General features: G+C 41.4%; 1 protein-coding gene across 4 annotated transcripts in view; it reads left to right on the forward strand.

Moving 5' to 3' along the window:
* SLC41A2 (solute carrier family 41 member 2) overlaps window positions 1-17,743 on the forward strand; it is a 129,079-nt gene that overhangs the window by 19,193 nt on the left and 92,143 nt on the right. For all 4 annotated transcript variants that reach the window (XM_061125465.1, XM_061125464.1, XM_061125467.1 and 1 more), the window contains one exon: window positions 8,392-9,116. In XM_061125465.1, the coding sequence (XP_060981448.1) occupies window positions 8,562-9,116 (555 nt within the window). In that variant the 5' untranslated portion in view covers window positions 8,392-8,561. The remainder of the gene's footprint in view (window positions 1-8,391; window positions 9,117-17,743) is intronic.

Raw genomic sequence — 17,743 nt, forward strand, 5'->3', positions numbered from 1 at the left:
TTTTTTTTTGTAACTGCAGTGGAGTTCATCAGGACTGTCTGATGTTAGTTTGTTTTCCTTTAAGTCAGTGGTTCCCTAACCCAACTCCCCTGATTAATGTTGGCCCATGACAGAGCTTCCACAGGAAGCAAGGAGTGAGTTCTTAATAAATCTAAATGTATTCAATGGAAAGGCTTTTAGTCTAAGAGTTTGTCCTTTCTACTTGTATGGTATTAAAATGTACACTTATATTTTAAAGGAAAAATCATTGTTAACTTGATAAAATTTGGGGGGAAATGCAGTTAACAAGATCTAAATGTTTGGAAAACACTGTTTCAAAGCTCTTTAACCATAGATGGAATCCTTACATGCTCAGTATATCAGAGAGACTCTATTAAACTAAAATAGATGGGACTATGTGGGTCAGATTCTTTTTTTAAGATGCCTGCTTTTGAGTTTAGTTTTCATTAAATCTTGCTGTGGTAGTAAACAATCCCGAACCCTTGGTGGCTTTCAGCAGCAAAGCTTTCTTTCTCTCCTCCTACATGTTGCCCGTAGGTTGCTGCAGATGAGCTTCAGTACCTGTAGTTCTGGGTGTTTTCTTTGTCCCAGGACCCAGTCTGAACCTAGGACATGTCGTTCCCACATCGGCGGGAAAAGAAGGCAGAGTTGAACTGCTTCTCTTTGTAGATGTTGTTGCTTCCTGAGTCGTCTGCCCAGACCTGATGTCGGTAGAGATGAGGCAGTGTAATCTTCACATACTCCCTGCAGGTAATTTGGCAACAGGCAGAGATGACAGTCCTCTTACAGGAGGGAAGCAATAATGGGAAGTAATAAAATCTGTCACAGTATCATTCAGACTGAAGCACGCATGCCAAATAATGAAAATGTTCCATTTGAATGCAGAGTTCGAAAGAATAGCAAGGAGAGATAAGAAAGCCTTCCTCAGTGATCAATGCAAAGAAATAGAGGAAAACAATAGAATGGGAAAGACTAGAGACTCCTTCAAGAAAATTAGAGATACCAAGGGAACATTTCATGCAAAGATGGCCACAATAAAGGACAGAAATGATATAAACCTAACAGAAGCAGAAGATATTAAGAAGAGGTGGCAAGAATACACAAAAGAACTCTACAAAAAAGATTTTCATGACCCAGATAACCATGATGGTGTGATCAGCCCCCTAGAGCCAGACATCCTGGAATGTGAAGTCAAGTGGGCCTTAGGAAGCATCACTATGAACAAAACTAGTGGAGCTGATGGAATTCCAGTTGAGCTATTTCAAATCCTAAAAGATGATGCTGTGAAAGTGCTGTACCCAATATGCCAGCAAATTTGGAAAACTCAGCAGTGGCCACAGAACCGGAAAAGGTCAGTTTTCTTTCCAGTTCCAAGAAGGGCAATGCCAAAGAATGTTCAAACTACTGCACTATTGCACCCATCTCACATATTAGCAAAGTAATGCTCAAAATTCTCCAAGCCAGGCTTCAATGGTACATGAACCATGAACTTTAAGATGTTCAAGCTGGATTTAGAAAAGGCAGAGGAACCAGAGATGAAATTGCCAACATCTATTGGATCATCAAAAAAGCAAGAGAGTGCCAGAAAAACATCTACTTCTGCTTTACTGACTACGCCAAAGCCTTTGACTGTGTGAGTCACAACAAACTGTGGAAAATTCTTAAAGAGTTGAGAAATCTGTATGCAGGTCAAGAAGGAACAGTTAGAACCGGCAGTGGAACAACAGACTGGTTCCAAATCGGGAAAGGAGGACTCAAGGTTGTATATTGTCACCTGCTTATTTAACTTATATGCAGAGTACATCATGAGAAATGCCAGGCTGGGTGAAGCACAAGCTGGAATCAAGATTGCTGGGAGAAATATCAATAACCTCAGATATGCAGATGACATCACCCTTATGGCAGAAAGCGAAGAAGAATTAAAGAGCCTCTTGATGAAAGTGAAAGAGGAGAGTGAAAAAGTTGGCTTAAAACTCAACATTCAGAAAATAAAGATCATGGCATCCAGTCCATCACTTCATGGCAAATAGATGGGGAAACAGTGGGAACAGTGACAGACTTTATTTTGGGGGCTCCAAAATCACTGCAGATGGTGACTGCAGCCATGAAATTAAAAGACGCTTGCTCCTTAGAAGAAAAGCTATGACCAACCCAGATAGCATATTAAAAAGTAGAGACATTACTTGCCAATAAAGGTCTGTCTCGTCAAAGCTATGGTTTTTCCAGTAAGTCATGTATGGATGTGAGAGTTGGACTAAAAAGAAAGCTGAGCACCAAAGAATTGATGCTTTTGAACTGTGGTGTTGGAGAAGACTCTTGAGAGTCCCTTGGACGTCAGGGAGAGCAAACCAGTCCTTCCTAAAGGAAATCAGTCCTGAATATTTATTGGAAGGACTGATGCTGAAGCTGAACTTCCAATACTTTGGCCACCTGATGCGAAAAACTGACTCATTGAAAAAGACCCTGATGCTGGGAAAAATTGAAAGCAGGAGAAGGGGTCGATAGAGGATGAGATGGTTGGATAGCATCAGCTACTTGATGGGCATGAGTCTGAGCAAGCTTCGGGAGTTGGTGATGGACAGGGAAGCCTGGTGTGCTGCAGTCCATGGGGTCACAAAGAGTCAGATACAACTGAGTGACTGAACTGAACTAAAGAACAATAACAAACATTCAGGGATCTGCTCCCCAGCTTAAAAAATATAACCACTAGCTTTGGAGCTCTCTGTGTGGTTTTTGTACTACTTCCACAAATGTAACCATTCTCTTGAAATTTGTGCTTGCTTATAATCCCCTCTGGAGAAGGCAATGGCACCCCACTCCAGTACTCTTGCCTGGAAAATCCCATGGACGGAGGAGCCTGGTGGGCTGCAGTCCATGGGGTCGCTAAGAGTCGGACACGACTGAGCGACTTCACTTTCACTTTTCACTTCCATGCATTGGAGAAGGAAATGGCAACCCACTCCAGTGTTCTTGCCTGGAGAATCCCAGGGACGGGAGCCTGGTGGGCTGCCGTCTATGGGGTCGCACAGAGTTGGACACAACTGAAGTGACTTGGCAGCAGCAGCAGCATAATCCCCTCCTTCATAGATTCCATTGTGTGAATATCCCACAATTTATCTTTTATTGTGTTAATTCTAATTTTTTCTTTTCTTTTTTTGCTAATATGAAAATGTTGCTAAGGATATTCTTTTATGCATCTTCTGGGTACAAAGCAAGAGTTGCTTCAGGGTATGGACTTTGGTGTGGAGTTGTTGGAATGTGGCACGTATGTATGCTTCTTCAATTTCTTCAGTAAATCAGACCACGTTGTTTTCCAAAGTGGTTGTACAGTTTCAGCTCCCATTAGTGGTGGTGTATGTGTTACCAGTACTCAGGTCTTTGTTCACATCTGAAAGTCTGACAACATCTAATTTTTAGTCTAATGTGTATAAATACAAATTCTTTTGGATGTTCAGGGAGGTGCTTCTTAAATTGCCATGTTTACATAAAGCACATGGTATGTGTTTTAGTCGTTCAGTGGTGTCCTACTCTTTGAGAACCCATGGATGGTAGCCTGCCAGGCTCCTCTGTCCATGAAATTCTCCAGGCAAGATTAGTGGAGTCAGTGGGTTGTCATGCCCTTCTCCAGGGGATCTTCCCAACCCAGGAATTGAACCCGGGTCTTCCGAATTGTCGGCAGATTCTTTACTGACCGAACTACCAGGGAAGCAAAGCACGAGGAGATGGTATTGATACTGTGAGCACAGGGTGTGATCCAGCAGGTTGGGTTCTGCTTGGGAACTGAGAGCCTGCATTTCTCATCACCATCCAGGCGACGCTGATGCCGCTGTTTCCTGTGCTCAGCGCTCAGTTGTGTCCGGCTCTGTGATTCCATAACAGAGAGTGATGGGGGGCTGGGGGGCTGCAGGCCCACAGACTCCTTTGTTCAGAGGGTTTTCTGGGCAAGAATCCTGGAGTGGGTTGCCATTTCCTACTCCAGGGGATCTTTCCAACCCAGGGATTGAACCTGTGACCCATAAATATCTCCACTGATGTTCTTTCACTTACAGCATGTAAAACTAGGGAAACTTTGCCCAATTCTATTTACTTATTTTTAAATTTTTCAGTAATTTTCACTCATTTATGGATGAAGAGCAATATAGAGCAATCCAACTGATTTTTTATTTAGTGCTATATGTGTACATTACCCATTTTAAATCAACTTCAGAGTAATTTGATTGTAGTCATTATTCAATGAGTTTCTAAGTGACTTCTTTAAAGGAAGAAAATTCAAGAAGTCTTTAAGGGAGATAATAGACCTTTATAGACCTTGTCAGTCTGCAAGCATTAGACTAACCGATCACTCATTAGCTGGGTAAAATGAAGGATAAATAAAAATTAGCACATTTTTCTCAGTGCAAGATTGTGGTATGTGGTCTATGGTATGCACTTGTAGCAAGGTAATTCTTAGTACTTCCAAATTGCACTATTTTACAAACAGATGTTATGACAGAAGCGCCATTTAGCCTAGCTTAAGCAATGGAGATTTATTGGCCCATAAAACTGGGAAGAACCGGGATGGAATGGGCTTTAAATAAATGAGATGTCCTAATCATGTAGTGTTATCAGAACCCTCTCAACATCTCCTAGCTGTGATTCTCCGTTTCTGTGGATGGATGAGCTTTCCTCCAAGTGTAAATGGTGGTGGTGGTGATGGAGGGAGCTTTTGGAGGATGAAAATATAGTGACAAATCTCAGAATTATCTCATTCAAAAGGGAAGTGAGAAAACACTCTTTTTTAAAGGAATTAATTTATTCATTTGGCTGCACTGGGTCTTAGTTTTGGCATGCAGGATCTTTGGCTGCAGCATGTGGGATCTAGTTCCCTGACGAGGGATTGAACCCTGGCCCCTGCATTGAGAGTGCAGAGTTTTAGTCCCTGGACCACCAGGGAGGTCCTGAGAAAACACTCTTCCAGAGGCCTCCCCCTCTGAAGTAGCCCTGTAAGTCATTCACTCTTTGCTCTATCAACTGTTTCCTTCATTGCCTTTATCACAGATTATCTCCTTTACTTGTTTGCTCACCTGATTGTTTTTCCTCTCCACCACAAGGTAAAATCCTTGAAGAAGGAGTAGTGCCTCTTTTGTTGGCATCCGTCAGCCATTCAGGAAATCGTAAGGCGACAGGAATGTGAAATTCCAGGGTAGGACTCAGGCCTGCCCCAGGCGGTTGTCAGTATGTGGCAGGGACGTTTGATTACTGGGCATACCAGTGCCTCATAGGCGAGGCAAGTGTGATTTCACATGGGAAATGGAGCTACTGTAAGCTGAAACGTTGGGAAAAGATGCGGAGGAAACAACAAAAGCATGTGTTTTTTATGCCCTTTAAGCGTGGTTTCTGCTTCACTCAGCTTCCCGGTGTGTTGTGTAAAGCCGTGCAGGTTCCACAGTGTGTGACGGTGCTTGGCTGAGGGGAGGGGGTGGGGTTGAAATCCAGCACGAGGCTCCACACCTGTGGCTTCCTTTCTCCAGGAGGCATTGTTTTAAAGTTACCCCAAAGTTCTGTCTGGTCTCTGCCCACTGGACCCGGCTGAATATCTGTGTCTCCATCTCACCTTCTTCATAGCTTCCCTTGAGAAAGAATACCAGGGGCAAAAGTGTGTGAGCTGGATGCATCTGGATCCCGCTGGCTAACTCAGTGTAGACTCTGCTTAGCCATGCCCTGCAGGTATTCTAAGAGAGATAACTTTCTGGAGAATTCCTTCCCCCACCCCGCCTTTTGTCTTCCCTCCATTTTTCTATTTAGGGTTAGTTGCTCAAGTTTCCTGACCATGCATTTGGAGGTGAATGCTGACTGAGTGGTGATATACATACTATCATCTACATTTCTCTGCATTTCCAGTTTGATTACTTTATAGTTCTGCTTCAAGAGGAAGAAGAAATTGCCAATGTACATCACTGGCCCTTTAGTGGAATAGACTGTCTTAAAAGTTTGTTCTGTTTTTTGTTTGATTAGAGATCTCTTTTGGGCAGTGAAGTGCTCACTATTTAAAAGGAGGCAAATTGGTTTAAGGAACAGAAACCCACGCAATCTGACTCATGTAAGGCTGCTGGCAATCTTCCAAGTTTCAGACATACAGCTGAGCCTCTTCTTACATGGAAGGTCCTCAAGGAGCCATCTGTCCTCCTCTCTGGATTGCTTGGTTTCTTCTTGTTTCATTCTGGACATTGTTTCCGTTCATTTGATTCTCTTTAAACACTGAGTTTGTATACCGATCCACCCGCCAGAGGCAAAAATGGCATCTAGTACTTCATCTCATTGGATTCTCTGCAAGTCCACATAATGTCTGTACTGTCATCACTTGGGGAGTATAAAGAAAAAAAAAAAAAAGATTTCTATGCCTCAAACAGATTCTGAGCCAGTAGGTCTGGAGTCCTAGAATCTACATGTTGAGACTTTCCCCCCCACAGGAATTCCCAGACCCGTCTATAATCACAAGAGGAAGCAAGTGAGTGAATGATGAAGTAGATGAACCAGGCCCTAGCATCCACTTTCCCCTGACAGAGCCCCTTTCCTTTTTGCCCTTTGCCAATTTTTGCCATTGATCTTCCTATCCAAGGAGAGGAGATTGGCATTCTAAGAAGTTGAAAACAAATATTGAAGAATAGAATGGTTTTCATTAAAAGCAGCAGTATAGCAGCAACAGTTCTTAGTCTAGTTTGGTGGGTGAACAGTCCAGTTAGGCAGTGGGGCTCTCTGTCCCTTATCAAATCAGGGCTAATTAGTTGATCTTGAATGCTCTTGGAGGTGTAAGATAGGGCTGGGTGTTCCTGAGAAACACCTGCAGCCTTAGGCCCACTCTAATGACTTTGAAAACCTCTGTACCTTGGTGGCAGCTATCCAAAGAGTCAGACTCTCTACCTGGGCAGGTGATATATGACCTCACAACTTCAGTGTCTGTCATTCTCAAACTAGCTTACACTTTAGTTCAGTTGTTCAACAGCATCCGACTCTTTGTGACCCCATGGACTGCAGCACACCAGGCCTCCCTGTCCATCACCAACTCCTGGAGCTTGCTCAAACTCATGTCCATCGAGTCACTGATGCCATCCAACCATCTCATCCTCTATCATCCCCTTCTCCTCCTGCCTTCAGTCTTTCTCAGCATCAGGGTCTTTTCCAATGAGTCAGTTCTTTGAATCAGTGGCCAAAGTATTGGAGTTTCAGCTTCAGCATCAGTCCTTCCAGTGAATATTCAGGACTTTAGGATGGAAAGCTTACACTGTATGTCTCTAGTTTAAGATCTTTAGAGAGAGACTCTCATCACTGACTAGCCAATCAGAAACCTACTCAGATTGAAGGTCAGAGCTAACTTTGAGAAGGGCATTAAAAACTTGCTTTTGGTTGGCTTGCAAAATAGGATTAAGTGATTCTTTGTAATTCTTTTTCATTTTATTTATTTCTTAGGTAACACTATTATATCCCTAAATCAACTATAATGATTTTTTTTTGTTAGAACTACAAATATGACAACCTAGTTTTACATGTGAAATAAATACCATGTGCACTATTTAGGATATTTATCAAGTAATTTCATGGCAGACATTATCATTGTTTCTTCATATTTTAATAGCAAAATGTATACTGTATTAAGTTGGAGATAAAGTAACAGATATTATTTAATATATTTAAAATATAATGTCATATATTTTACCTTTGTTGGGCTGACATATGGAAATGGTGGTAGCAATTTAATTCTGAGACTTCAGTATAAGTAATGAAAGCCATTACTTTAATAAATTTGTCTTTTGTAGAATTGCAGAGACATTGAAGACATTTGAAGGGCTTCCCTGATAGTTCAGTTGGTAAAGAATCTGCCTGCAATGCAGGAGACCCTAGTTCGATTCCTGGGTTGGGAAGATTCGCTGGAGAAGGGATAGGCTACCTCCTTCAGTATTCTTGGGCTTCCCTTGTGGTTCAGCTGGTAAAGAATCCTCCTGCAATGTGGGAGACCTGGTTTCGATCCCTGGGTTGGAAAGATCTCCTGGAGAATGGAAAGGCTACTCACTCCAGTATTCTGTCCTGGAGAATTCCATGAACTATACAGTCCATGGAGTCACAAAAGAGTCGGACATGACTGAAAAACTTTCACTTTGAAGACATTACATGGATATTAATTACATAAAGTATGCAAAAATAAATACTTTTAACCAAAATAGGCCGCCAAAAAAAGCCGTATGCTACATTTCTGCATCCTAAGCAGTTGCATGGCACAAACCAGTTATGTGTTAAGCCCACAGAGTATAATGTCAGTACCTCAGGGTTCGTTTAAGAACATGTGTATTTTATACCTTTAATTATGAGTTATCAAGATAGTTATTCTCACTTTTAAAAATTACTTTATTTTTCCAGATCCAGTCCCTCTGTGGAACTTCTAAACATCTTCTATTAGTGGAAGTGCTGTTTTCTGCACAATGAAGTCAACATCTTAATTTACACCAGCTTTCGTGTGGTTCTGATTCATCTGCTGTGGTTCACGAAGCTTGAGATCTAAGGCAAACAGGGTCTTTTGCAATGACAATATGACTAATAGTAAAGGAAGATCTATTATTAATAAATCAAGTGGTGGTCGAAGCAGTGGAGGAGGTTTTGTGGACTGGACTTTAAGTTTAAATACAATTCAGTCTGATAAGTTTTTAAACTTACTGCTGAGTATGGTTCCAGTAATATACCAGAAAAACCAGGAAGACAGGCACAAAAAAGGAAATAGCATTTGGCAAGATGGGTTATCACCTGCAGCTCAGACTTTCAGTAATAGATCCGAACAGCACATGGAATATCACAGTTTCTCGGAGCAGTCTTTTCATGGCAACAGTGGGCACACGCCGTCAAGCTGTAGCCAAAAGTATGATGACTATGCCAACTACAATTACTGTGATGGAAGGGAGGCTTCAGAGACTACAGCCATGCTGCAAGATGATGATGGGTCTAGTGATGGTGATGAAGATGTCATTGTGGAGACAAGCCAGAAGTTACCAAAGGAGTCCAGTGGTGTCATGGCACTGCAGATCCTGGTGCCGTTTCTGTTAGCTGGCTTTGGGACAGTCTCGGCTGGCATGGTTTTGGACATAGTGCAGGTGGGTTTTCATCTTTGTTCGACTTCACTGGCTTTGTTGTTTAAATTGCTTTTTGTCAGTTACTAATCTCAGACGTTATATTTAGTTTTAATTTATCCCTTAGTTAAAATGAACTGATGCAGGCTCTGGTGGAGAATCTGCTCTTTCTAGATATCTTTTGTTTGTCTTCCTTTAGAAATTCTAAGAGAATTGTCTGATTCTGACCATAAAGTAATTCTTAATATTAAATATAAAGTAATCCCAAATAGGGTAAATCAGCTAAATGAATAACTCAATATATTTAAATACATCCCTGCTTTAAAAATAAAAAATAATGTATGTTCATTAAAATGAACTCAAACAATGCAGAGTATTGAGTCAACGATAAAAAGTCTTGCTCCTCATCTCCAAATTAAAAAACTCTCTTCCCCTCTGGAGGTTACCATTGTTAAGAGTTTGCTGTGTATACTTGCAGACGACTTTTCTGTGCTTATATACAAGCATATGTGCAGAGGGTTTTTTTTTTTTAAATAAAAATTAAATTCCGTATGTATTTTTCTCAGTTTATTTTCACTGCTTATTAATATATCTTGGACATGTTTCTAAATTAGTAAAAAGGATATTTAGCATTTTAAAAAGAGTGCTTGATATTTTCATCTTATATATATGTATATATACCAAAATTTACTTATTCTCCTATGCTGGTACTATAACAAATATCCTTACAAATTTATCTTTATAGACTCATACTAATTTTTTCATAAGATAGATTTTAAAAATGGGATTGTTGGGTATTAGAGCAGGTGTGTGTGTTTAAAATTTCATAGGTATTGTCAAATTGCCTTTCAAAAAGTTTTTACCAATTTGTAGTCCTTCCAGAAATATGTAAATACTTTTATTTTTCCACACCCTTATCAACATTTGATGTTCTTGCTCTTTTTCATTTTTGCCAGTTGATAGGAAAATGTTATCCTATTTTAATTAACATTAATTACTATTAATGTTTTAGCCTCTTTTCATATGTTTATTGGCCATTCTTACCTTTTCTGTGAATGCTTCTTATATGAATTACTTTTTTGTATCTTATCCATTTTTTTAAGGTTTTTTTTTTTCTTTTTAATTTATATTTTATTGAAGGCTAATTGCTTTGTAGAGTTGTTTTCTGTCAAAACTCAGCATGAATCAGCCACAGGTATGCATATACCCCCTCCCTTTTGACCCTCCCTCCCATCTCCCTCCCATCCCACCCCTCTAGGTTGGTACAGAGCCCCTGTTTGAGTTTCCTGAGCCATAGAGCAAATTCCCGTTGGTTATCTATTTTACATGTGATAACGTAAGTTTCCACGTTACTCTTCACATACATCTCTCTATTGCTCAGCTGCGGATGCTGGCATGTGGGGAGAGAGAGGCAGTGGGGATGGCTCCATCTCCTACTCAGGCCTCAGCAGTATCGCCTTGCTTCCATGGCTGCCTGGCTTCCATGCCTTCCACAGGCATTTCCCACCACAGTCTCCTCCCTCACATCCCCTCGATCCGTCTCTCTACAGTCAGCAGCAGCCCTCACCCTGGAATTGCTCCACAATCCCTAAACTCCAGCTCCCAGCCGCTGAGCCTTCCAGGGGATCTGTGTCCCTGTCCGGGGTGTGTATGGCTGTGGCAAGGACTGTCTGATTCTCATTCCATTTAGGCTGCCACAGATCAGCTGTTTCACAGCCTTAAATGTTCTCCTCTGACTCAGACAATTGCCCCGATATGGGGATCGGACTCCTGCTTCAGTTCCCTAACCCGCTGAGGGCAGGTCCAGTCCTACTAACACTCTTGTTTTCCCCCTAGTTCCTTCGTCTTACCAAGTTTTGTGTGCTTCTATATATTCTTTTCTGCTGGTCAGGTACTCCTGTCTGCCCTCAACTGGTGTTCTGCATGAACTTCTGTGTCTGAAGGTGTATTCCTGATGTATCCCTGGAGAGAGATGTACTCCACGTCCACCTACTCCTCCGTTATCTTGTTCTTTCTTTTATCCATTTAAAAATGTGTATATTACTTATTTACTTGTAGGAGTTCTTAATGTAGTATTATATAAAGTTACAAAATTACCTGTTATATAATTACCTTTCTAACATAGTACATTGTAAAAAGGTAGCATTCTGTTACTATCAATTTTCATTCCTCAGAAAAAGATTGTCTCTAGGAAAGTGTTAGATACATTATCATAATGTGCCTTTCTCTTCCATTGTTTGCTCTCTAAAGGAAATCTCAGGTCATTTATGACTCTAAGACACTTTTAAACACAAAAGATTTTTATCTAAAGGGAAAATGTACATTTTATCTAAATAGAAACATAATTTTTATACTATCAGGTGGAAAAAAGATATGAAAAGAACTGTTAAGTATATTGAATTTTTGAATAGACTATAATACTAAAGGGGGAACCAAACCTATCTGTCCACTTGAAATATGATTGTTTTAAATTATTACCATAGCATCATAACTGCTAAAATGAATATAATGTTTTGGGTTGACTTTTTTCCTGACTTTTTGGTGATAGTTATTCAGAAGAAACACTCAACAGTTAGCTACATATAGCATGATAACATCTGTAGGAAAAATATGTTAGTGTGTATAGATTGTTAGGTCGAACAGTTACATAACTCATTATGTCCCTTCCTCTGGTGTATGCTCACCGATTTCTTGATATTTGAGAGAAGAGCTTGTGTGTAATTGGGAAAAGTTGCTTTTGTGAATTATAAATTTGTTCCTGATTTGTGTGTTTGTGGCCCATGCTGTGTCTTCACCGCTGCGTGCGGGCTTCTCTGTGGTTGCCGAGAGCAGGGCTGCTCTCTGGCTGCAGTGCCCGGCCTTCTCTCTGCAGGAGCTTCTTCCGTTGCAGAGCATGGCCTCTCAGATGCATGGGCTTCAGTAGTTTTGGGTCCCGGGTTGTCCAGAGTGCGTGCTCATTAGTTGTGCACAGGCTTCACTGTGCCACAGCCTGTGGGATCTTCCCGGATCAGAAATCAGACCCGTGTCTCCTGCATGGGCAGGCGGACTCTTCACCACTGAGCCACCATGGAAGCCCTTGCTTTTATGATTTTATGAACGTTTAACACTGCTAGCCCTAAGAACTTCATAGTGTTAAACTTTGCTGTTAAAAAGCATGAAGGTATAATGTAAATGTTTTGAAAGATTTAATTTGATGAGGTTTTCAAAACTTATTAGATTGTGACATTTAAAATATATAGAGTGTAAGAAGCAGAAATATACAGCTCAGTGAACTTTCATGACACAAATAACTGTATAACGGTCACTTGGGTCAACAAATAGAATCTTACCTGTATTTCGTTACTCTTCATCGGTGCTCCCTTACAAAAGCTTTTCTTTTTTCTCCATCACCAAAAATAATCAATAACCTGATATTTCTCAGTACTTTTTTGTCTTTATAAGTGTGTATTATTAAACACCATTGCTTGGGTTTACTTAATTCATTTTTAAAATTTATGCAGTGGAAGTATGGAGTATACCTTGATGTTTGGGTTTTTTGGGTCAACATTATGTAAGTTTTAGAAAACTGTTGGTCATGTATTTTTATTGCTGTGTTGTAATCCAGTGTATAAATACATCACAATTTATCCATCCTGCTGTTTTCTTCAGTGCACCCTACTGTTGATGGACTTTGGGCTGAATGGTGTTTCCAGGCTCTTGGTGTACTTCTGCATGCATTTCTCGTGGGTAGATAGGTAGAAATGGAATCTCTAGGTCTTAGAATATGCAGGTATTTAAATGTAGTATTTGTCAAATGGTTTTCCAAAGTGGTTGTACCAATTTACAGACAAATGTAGCCGTATATGAGCAGTTCCGCTGTCCTATGTTATTATTTATACAAGGTATCAGCAGTCTTTTTTAAAATGATTTTGTGGTGTAGTCTCTAAGTTGTGTCCGACTCTTGTAATGCCATGGACTGTAGCCTGCCAGGCTTCTCTGTCCATGAGATTCTCCAGGCAAGAAATTTGGAGTGGGTTGCCATTTCCTTCTCTAGGGGATCTTCCCGATCCAGGAATTGAACCCGGGTCTCCTGCATTGGAGGCAGATTCTTTACCAACTGAGGTACAAGGGAAGTCCAAAATGACTTTAATGTGCTTATTTATTTATTTTTGACTGTTCTTGGTCTTTGTTGCTGGGCTGGCTTTTGCTCTAGTTGTGGTGCGTAGGGGCTGCTCTCTCGTTGTGGTGTGCAGGCTTCTCACTGCAGTGGCTTCTCTTGCACGGGCTTAGGGCGCTCGGGCTTCAGTGGCCGCAGCACGTGGGCTCAGCAGTGTGGCTCAGCGGGCTCCAGCGCACAGGCTCGGTAGTTGTGATGCACAGGCTTTGTTGCTCCGCGGCATGTGGCATCTTCCCAGATCAGGGATTGAACCCACGTCTCAGGTGGATTCTTTACCAGTGAGCCATCAGGGATGCCCTAGCGGTCATTTTAATTTTAGAAATTCTGGCATATGTGGGGTGGTATGTTGAGGTTTTAAGTGGGATTTTCCTATGATGATGTTTGCTGATCATTTGTGTATCATTGGTGAAGTTTCTTTGCCCATTTTCGTGTATAGTTGTTTGTCTTTCTTTTTATTATTGATTTATAGGAGTTATTTTTATATTATAGATGTAAGCCCTTTAGTGAAAGTGAAAAGTGCAAGTGTTAGTCGCTCAGTCGTGCCTGACTCTTTGTGACTCCGTGGACTGTGGTTCACCAGGCTCCTCTGTCCCTGGGGATTCCCCAGGCAAGAATAGTGGAGTGGGTAGCCATCCCCTTCTCCAGAGGATCGTCCCAACCCGGGGAATCAAACCCAGATCTCCTACATTGCAGGCAGATTCTTTACCATCTAGCCACCAGGGAAGCCCCAAGCCCTTTAGTTATATGTAATACACATACTCCGCACCAACCGCCGTCCCCCTGCCCCCACCGGTGGCTTGCTTTTTAACTCTCAGTGGTATGTTTTGATGAGCAGAAGTTCTTAATTTTTATACAGTCCTCTTTTCCCCACTTTTCTATGGTCTGTGCTTTTCGTCTGCTGTTTAAGAAATCTATCTACACCCTGTGAATTAAGATATTCTTGTATAATACTTCCTTGAAGTGTCATTGTTTTATCTTTTACACTTTGATCTTTCCCTGCCTGGAATCCATTCTGTATAGAGTGTGAGGTAGGGGTTCTATTTTTTCTTTTCCACATGGATTTCCGTTTGTGTCCTCACTATCGTATAACTCAAAATATTTGTTGTAAGTCAAGTGCCCGTTTGTGAGTAGGGCTACTTCTGGGCTCTCAATTCTGTTCCTTTGGTGTATTTATGTCTCTTGTCATGAAAGCCACACTGTCATCATTACTCTGTAAGTCTTGCTATCTAGTAGAGAATTTTCTGTCCTTAGTCTTCCAGGAGAGTGCTTTGGTTATTCTTTCCCTTTGCATTTCCATGTATGTTTTTAGTGTAAAACATGTCAGTTTTCAAAAAAAGTTGTTGCAGTTGTGATTCAGAGATAATTAGGGGGCGAACTGGCTCTGTTGTTCCATGTTTGTGGAATAATAGTCCTCCATTTGTTTAGGTCATCTTTAATTCCCCTCACTGATGTTTTACAGTTTCTGAACAAAAGTCTTTTACATTTTTAGTTAGGGTCATTTCTAGTTATTTGATACTTTTTAATGCTATTGTAAGGGCTTCCTGGGTGGCTCAGTGGATAAAGAATCCGCCTGCTAATGCAGGAGACAGAGGAGACACAGACTTGATCCCTGGGTGGGGAAGAGCCCCTAGAGGAGGAAATGGCAACCTAGGCCAGTATTCTTGCCTGGAGAATTCCATCGACAGAGGAACCTGGTGGGCTACAGTCCATGGCGTCACAAAGAGCTGGACATGACTAAGCGACTAATCACACAGACCAATACTATTCTAAGTGATACAGTTCTAAAAAAATGATTTTCTATTTGTTGCAGGTATGTTCATGTATCTATAGAGGTAAAAAGTGAGTGCCATAGGAATTCTGTAGAGATAGCAAAAAGACCTGTAGGAGTATAGAATGCCTGCTTTTACTTATTCAAGATTTTCCAAAGGAGTAAGCTTTTGTGCCAGTATAAACTACCTCTTTGTACTTATGCCTTGAACATCCTTTATATTCATTTTTGGTCCCAGATTAGTAAAAAAGCATATAAAGCACCAGTTATAGTACCTGGGAGATAACCATTGCATAAGTGGTGTAATAGTAACAAGTATCATTCTTTGCATGAATGTTCCCTGTCAAGACTCTGCATGAGTTTTCTCATTTGATGCCCATAAGGAAGACTCTCCAGTAGGTGATGTTATTCTTATTTTATGAAGCTTAGAAATTTGCCTAAGGTCACACTAGTGGTAAGTGGATGGATTAAACCCAAGTTTGTTACTCTAAAACTCATGCTTTCAACTACTATACCATCTCCTTATTTATAGGGAACCTAGCTTACCTTTGGATCAGTTCAGCTCAGTTCAGTCGCTCAGTCATGTCCGACTCTTTGTGACCCCATGGACTGCAACACACCAGGCTTCCCTGTCCATCACCAACTCCTGGAGCATGCTCAAACTCATGTCCATTGAGTCGGTAATGCCATCCAGCCATCTCATCCTCTGTCGTCCCCTTCTCCTCCTGCCTTTATTCTTGCCCAGCATCAGGGTCTTTTCCAGTGAGTCTGTTCAGATAAATATATATATATCTACCTCAGATATAAGTAGATCTGGGGCTTACATTTATGATTAAATTCATGATTACCTTCTCTCTGTCTTTCACTTCAACTTTTGTTTGTGGCCCTCATTCACTCCTATTGCAGGTGGCTGCTGACAGTTGTGAGGTCATATCCTTTTAGTTTGTATTACAGAAGCAAAGAATGAGCTAGCTTTCTGTAAGTTGGCAAATTCTAGGGCAAAGCTCAGTAGTTGGCTTATCTTTGGTCACATGCTTACCCCCAGGATCAGTGGGTGATGATTAGCCCAGCTAAATTTACATTTCTATCCCTGGAACAGAGGGGCATTCAGATCAGTAATTTTACCAGAACTACACACAAAAAAAGGAATGTAACTGCTTCTCAATAGAGAGGGAATGAATATTGTTGCAAGGAAAATGGAGATGAAAGAGTATGAAGAGGCAAGAGCACCAGCGTTACAGCAGAGACCCCTGACACATGGGACTGTATCTGAATCAGTGGTTCTCCAGGCGTGCTCCTTGAACCAGCAGCATCTGGGAGCTTGTTAGATACACAAATTTTCAAGCTCCATTCCAGTTCCTCTGAATCAGAAACCATCAGGGTGGGCCCCAGCAGTCTGTATAAGCATTCCTGATGTCTTGACAGGCTTCCCTTGTGGCTCAGCTGGTGAAGAATCCGTCTGTAATGCGGGAGACCTGGGTTCGATCCCTGGGCTGGGAAGATCCCCTGGAGAAGGCAAAGGCTACCCACTCCAGTATTCTGGCCTGGAGAATTCCATGGACTATACAGTCCATGGGGTTGCAAAGAGTCTTATGGGTAAAAGTTTGAGAACTAATCATCTGAACTAATCCAAGTTCCTTTCTTGCTAGTAAATGGGGTCGGGTAGAATAGTTAGGCCACATAGTTTTTGGTCCCATTTAAGTAGTTCATTTCAGTTCAGTCACTCAGTCGTGTCCGACTGTTTGCGACCCCATGAATCGCAGCACACCAGGCCTCCCTGTCCATCACCAACTCCCGGAGTTTACTCAAACTCATGTCCATTGAGTCGGTGATGCCATCCAGCCATCTCATCCTCTGTCATCCCCTTCTCCTCCTGCCCCCAATCCCTCCCAACATCAGGGTCTTTTCCAGTGAGTCAACTCTTCTCATGAGGTGGCCAAAGTATTGGAGTTTCAGCCTCAGCAGCAGTCCTTCCAATAAACACCCAGGACTGATGATCTCTAGGATGGACTGGTTGGATCTCCTTGCACTCCAAGGGACTCTCAAGAGTCTTCTCCAACACCACAGTTCAAAAGCATCAATTCTTCGGCGCTCAGCTTTCTTCACAGTCCAACTCTCACATCCATACATGACCACTGGAAAAACCATAGCCTTGACTAGATGAACCTTTGTTGTCAAAATAATGTCTCTGCTTTTTAATATACTATCTAGGTTGGTCATAACTTTCCTTCCAAGGAGTAAGTGTCTTTTAATTTCATGGCTACAATCACCATCTTCAGTGATTTTGGGGCCCCCAAAAATAAAGTCTGACACTGTTTCCACTGTTTCCCCATCTATTTGCCATGAAGTGATGGGACCAGATGCCATGATCTTAGTTTTCTGAATGTTGAGCTTTAAGCCAGCTTTTTCACTCTCCTCTTTCACTTTCATCAAGTAGGGCCCAGACCCAAACACCAGCCTAATGCCTTATTCAGAGCAGATGTTTGGTGATTCCTTGATAATATAATGAATGAAATAAAATTAAACTCTACCTGTGTTGTAAATATCCCTGAATTTTGATAATCAAATTTAAGAGTTTTAAGTCATAGGATGTCAGATTCGGAAATCCTCAGAAACCACCTGATCCAAGCCCCTTGTTTTTTCTTCCCTTCCTAAAAATGAACAGAGTTGTAAGTGATTTACCCGAGAATATACGCATATATGGCTAGTAAATGACAGAGCCCTGTA

The sequence above is a fragment of the Dama dama genome, chromosome 22 (assembly GCF_033118175.1).
Source record: "Dama dama isolate Ldn47 chromosome 22, ASM3311817v1, whole genome shotgun sequence".
In the NCBI taxonomy this organism is placed as follows: Eukaryota; Metazoa; Chordata; class Mammalia; order Artiodactyla; family Cervidae; genus Dama; species Dama dama.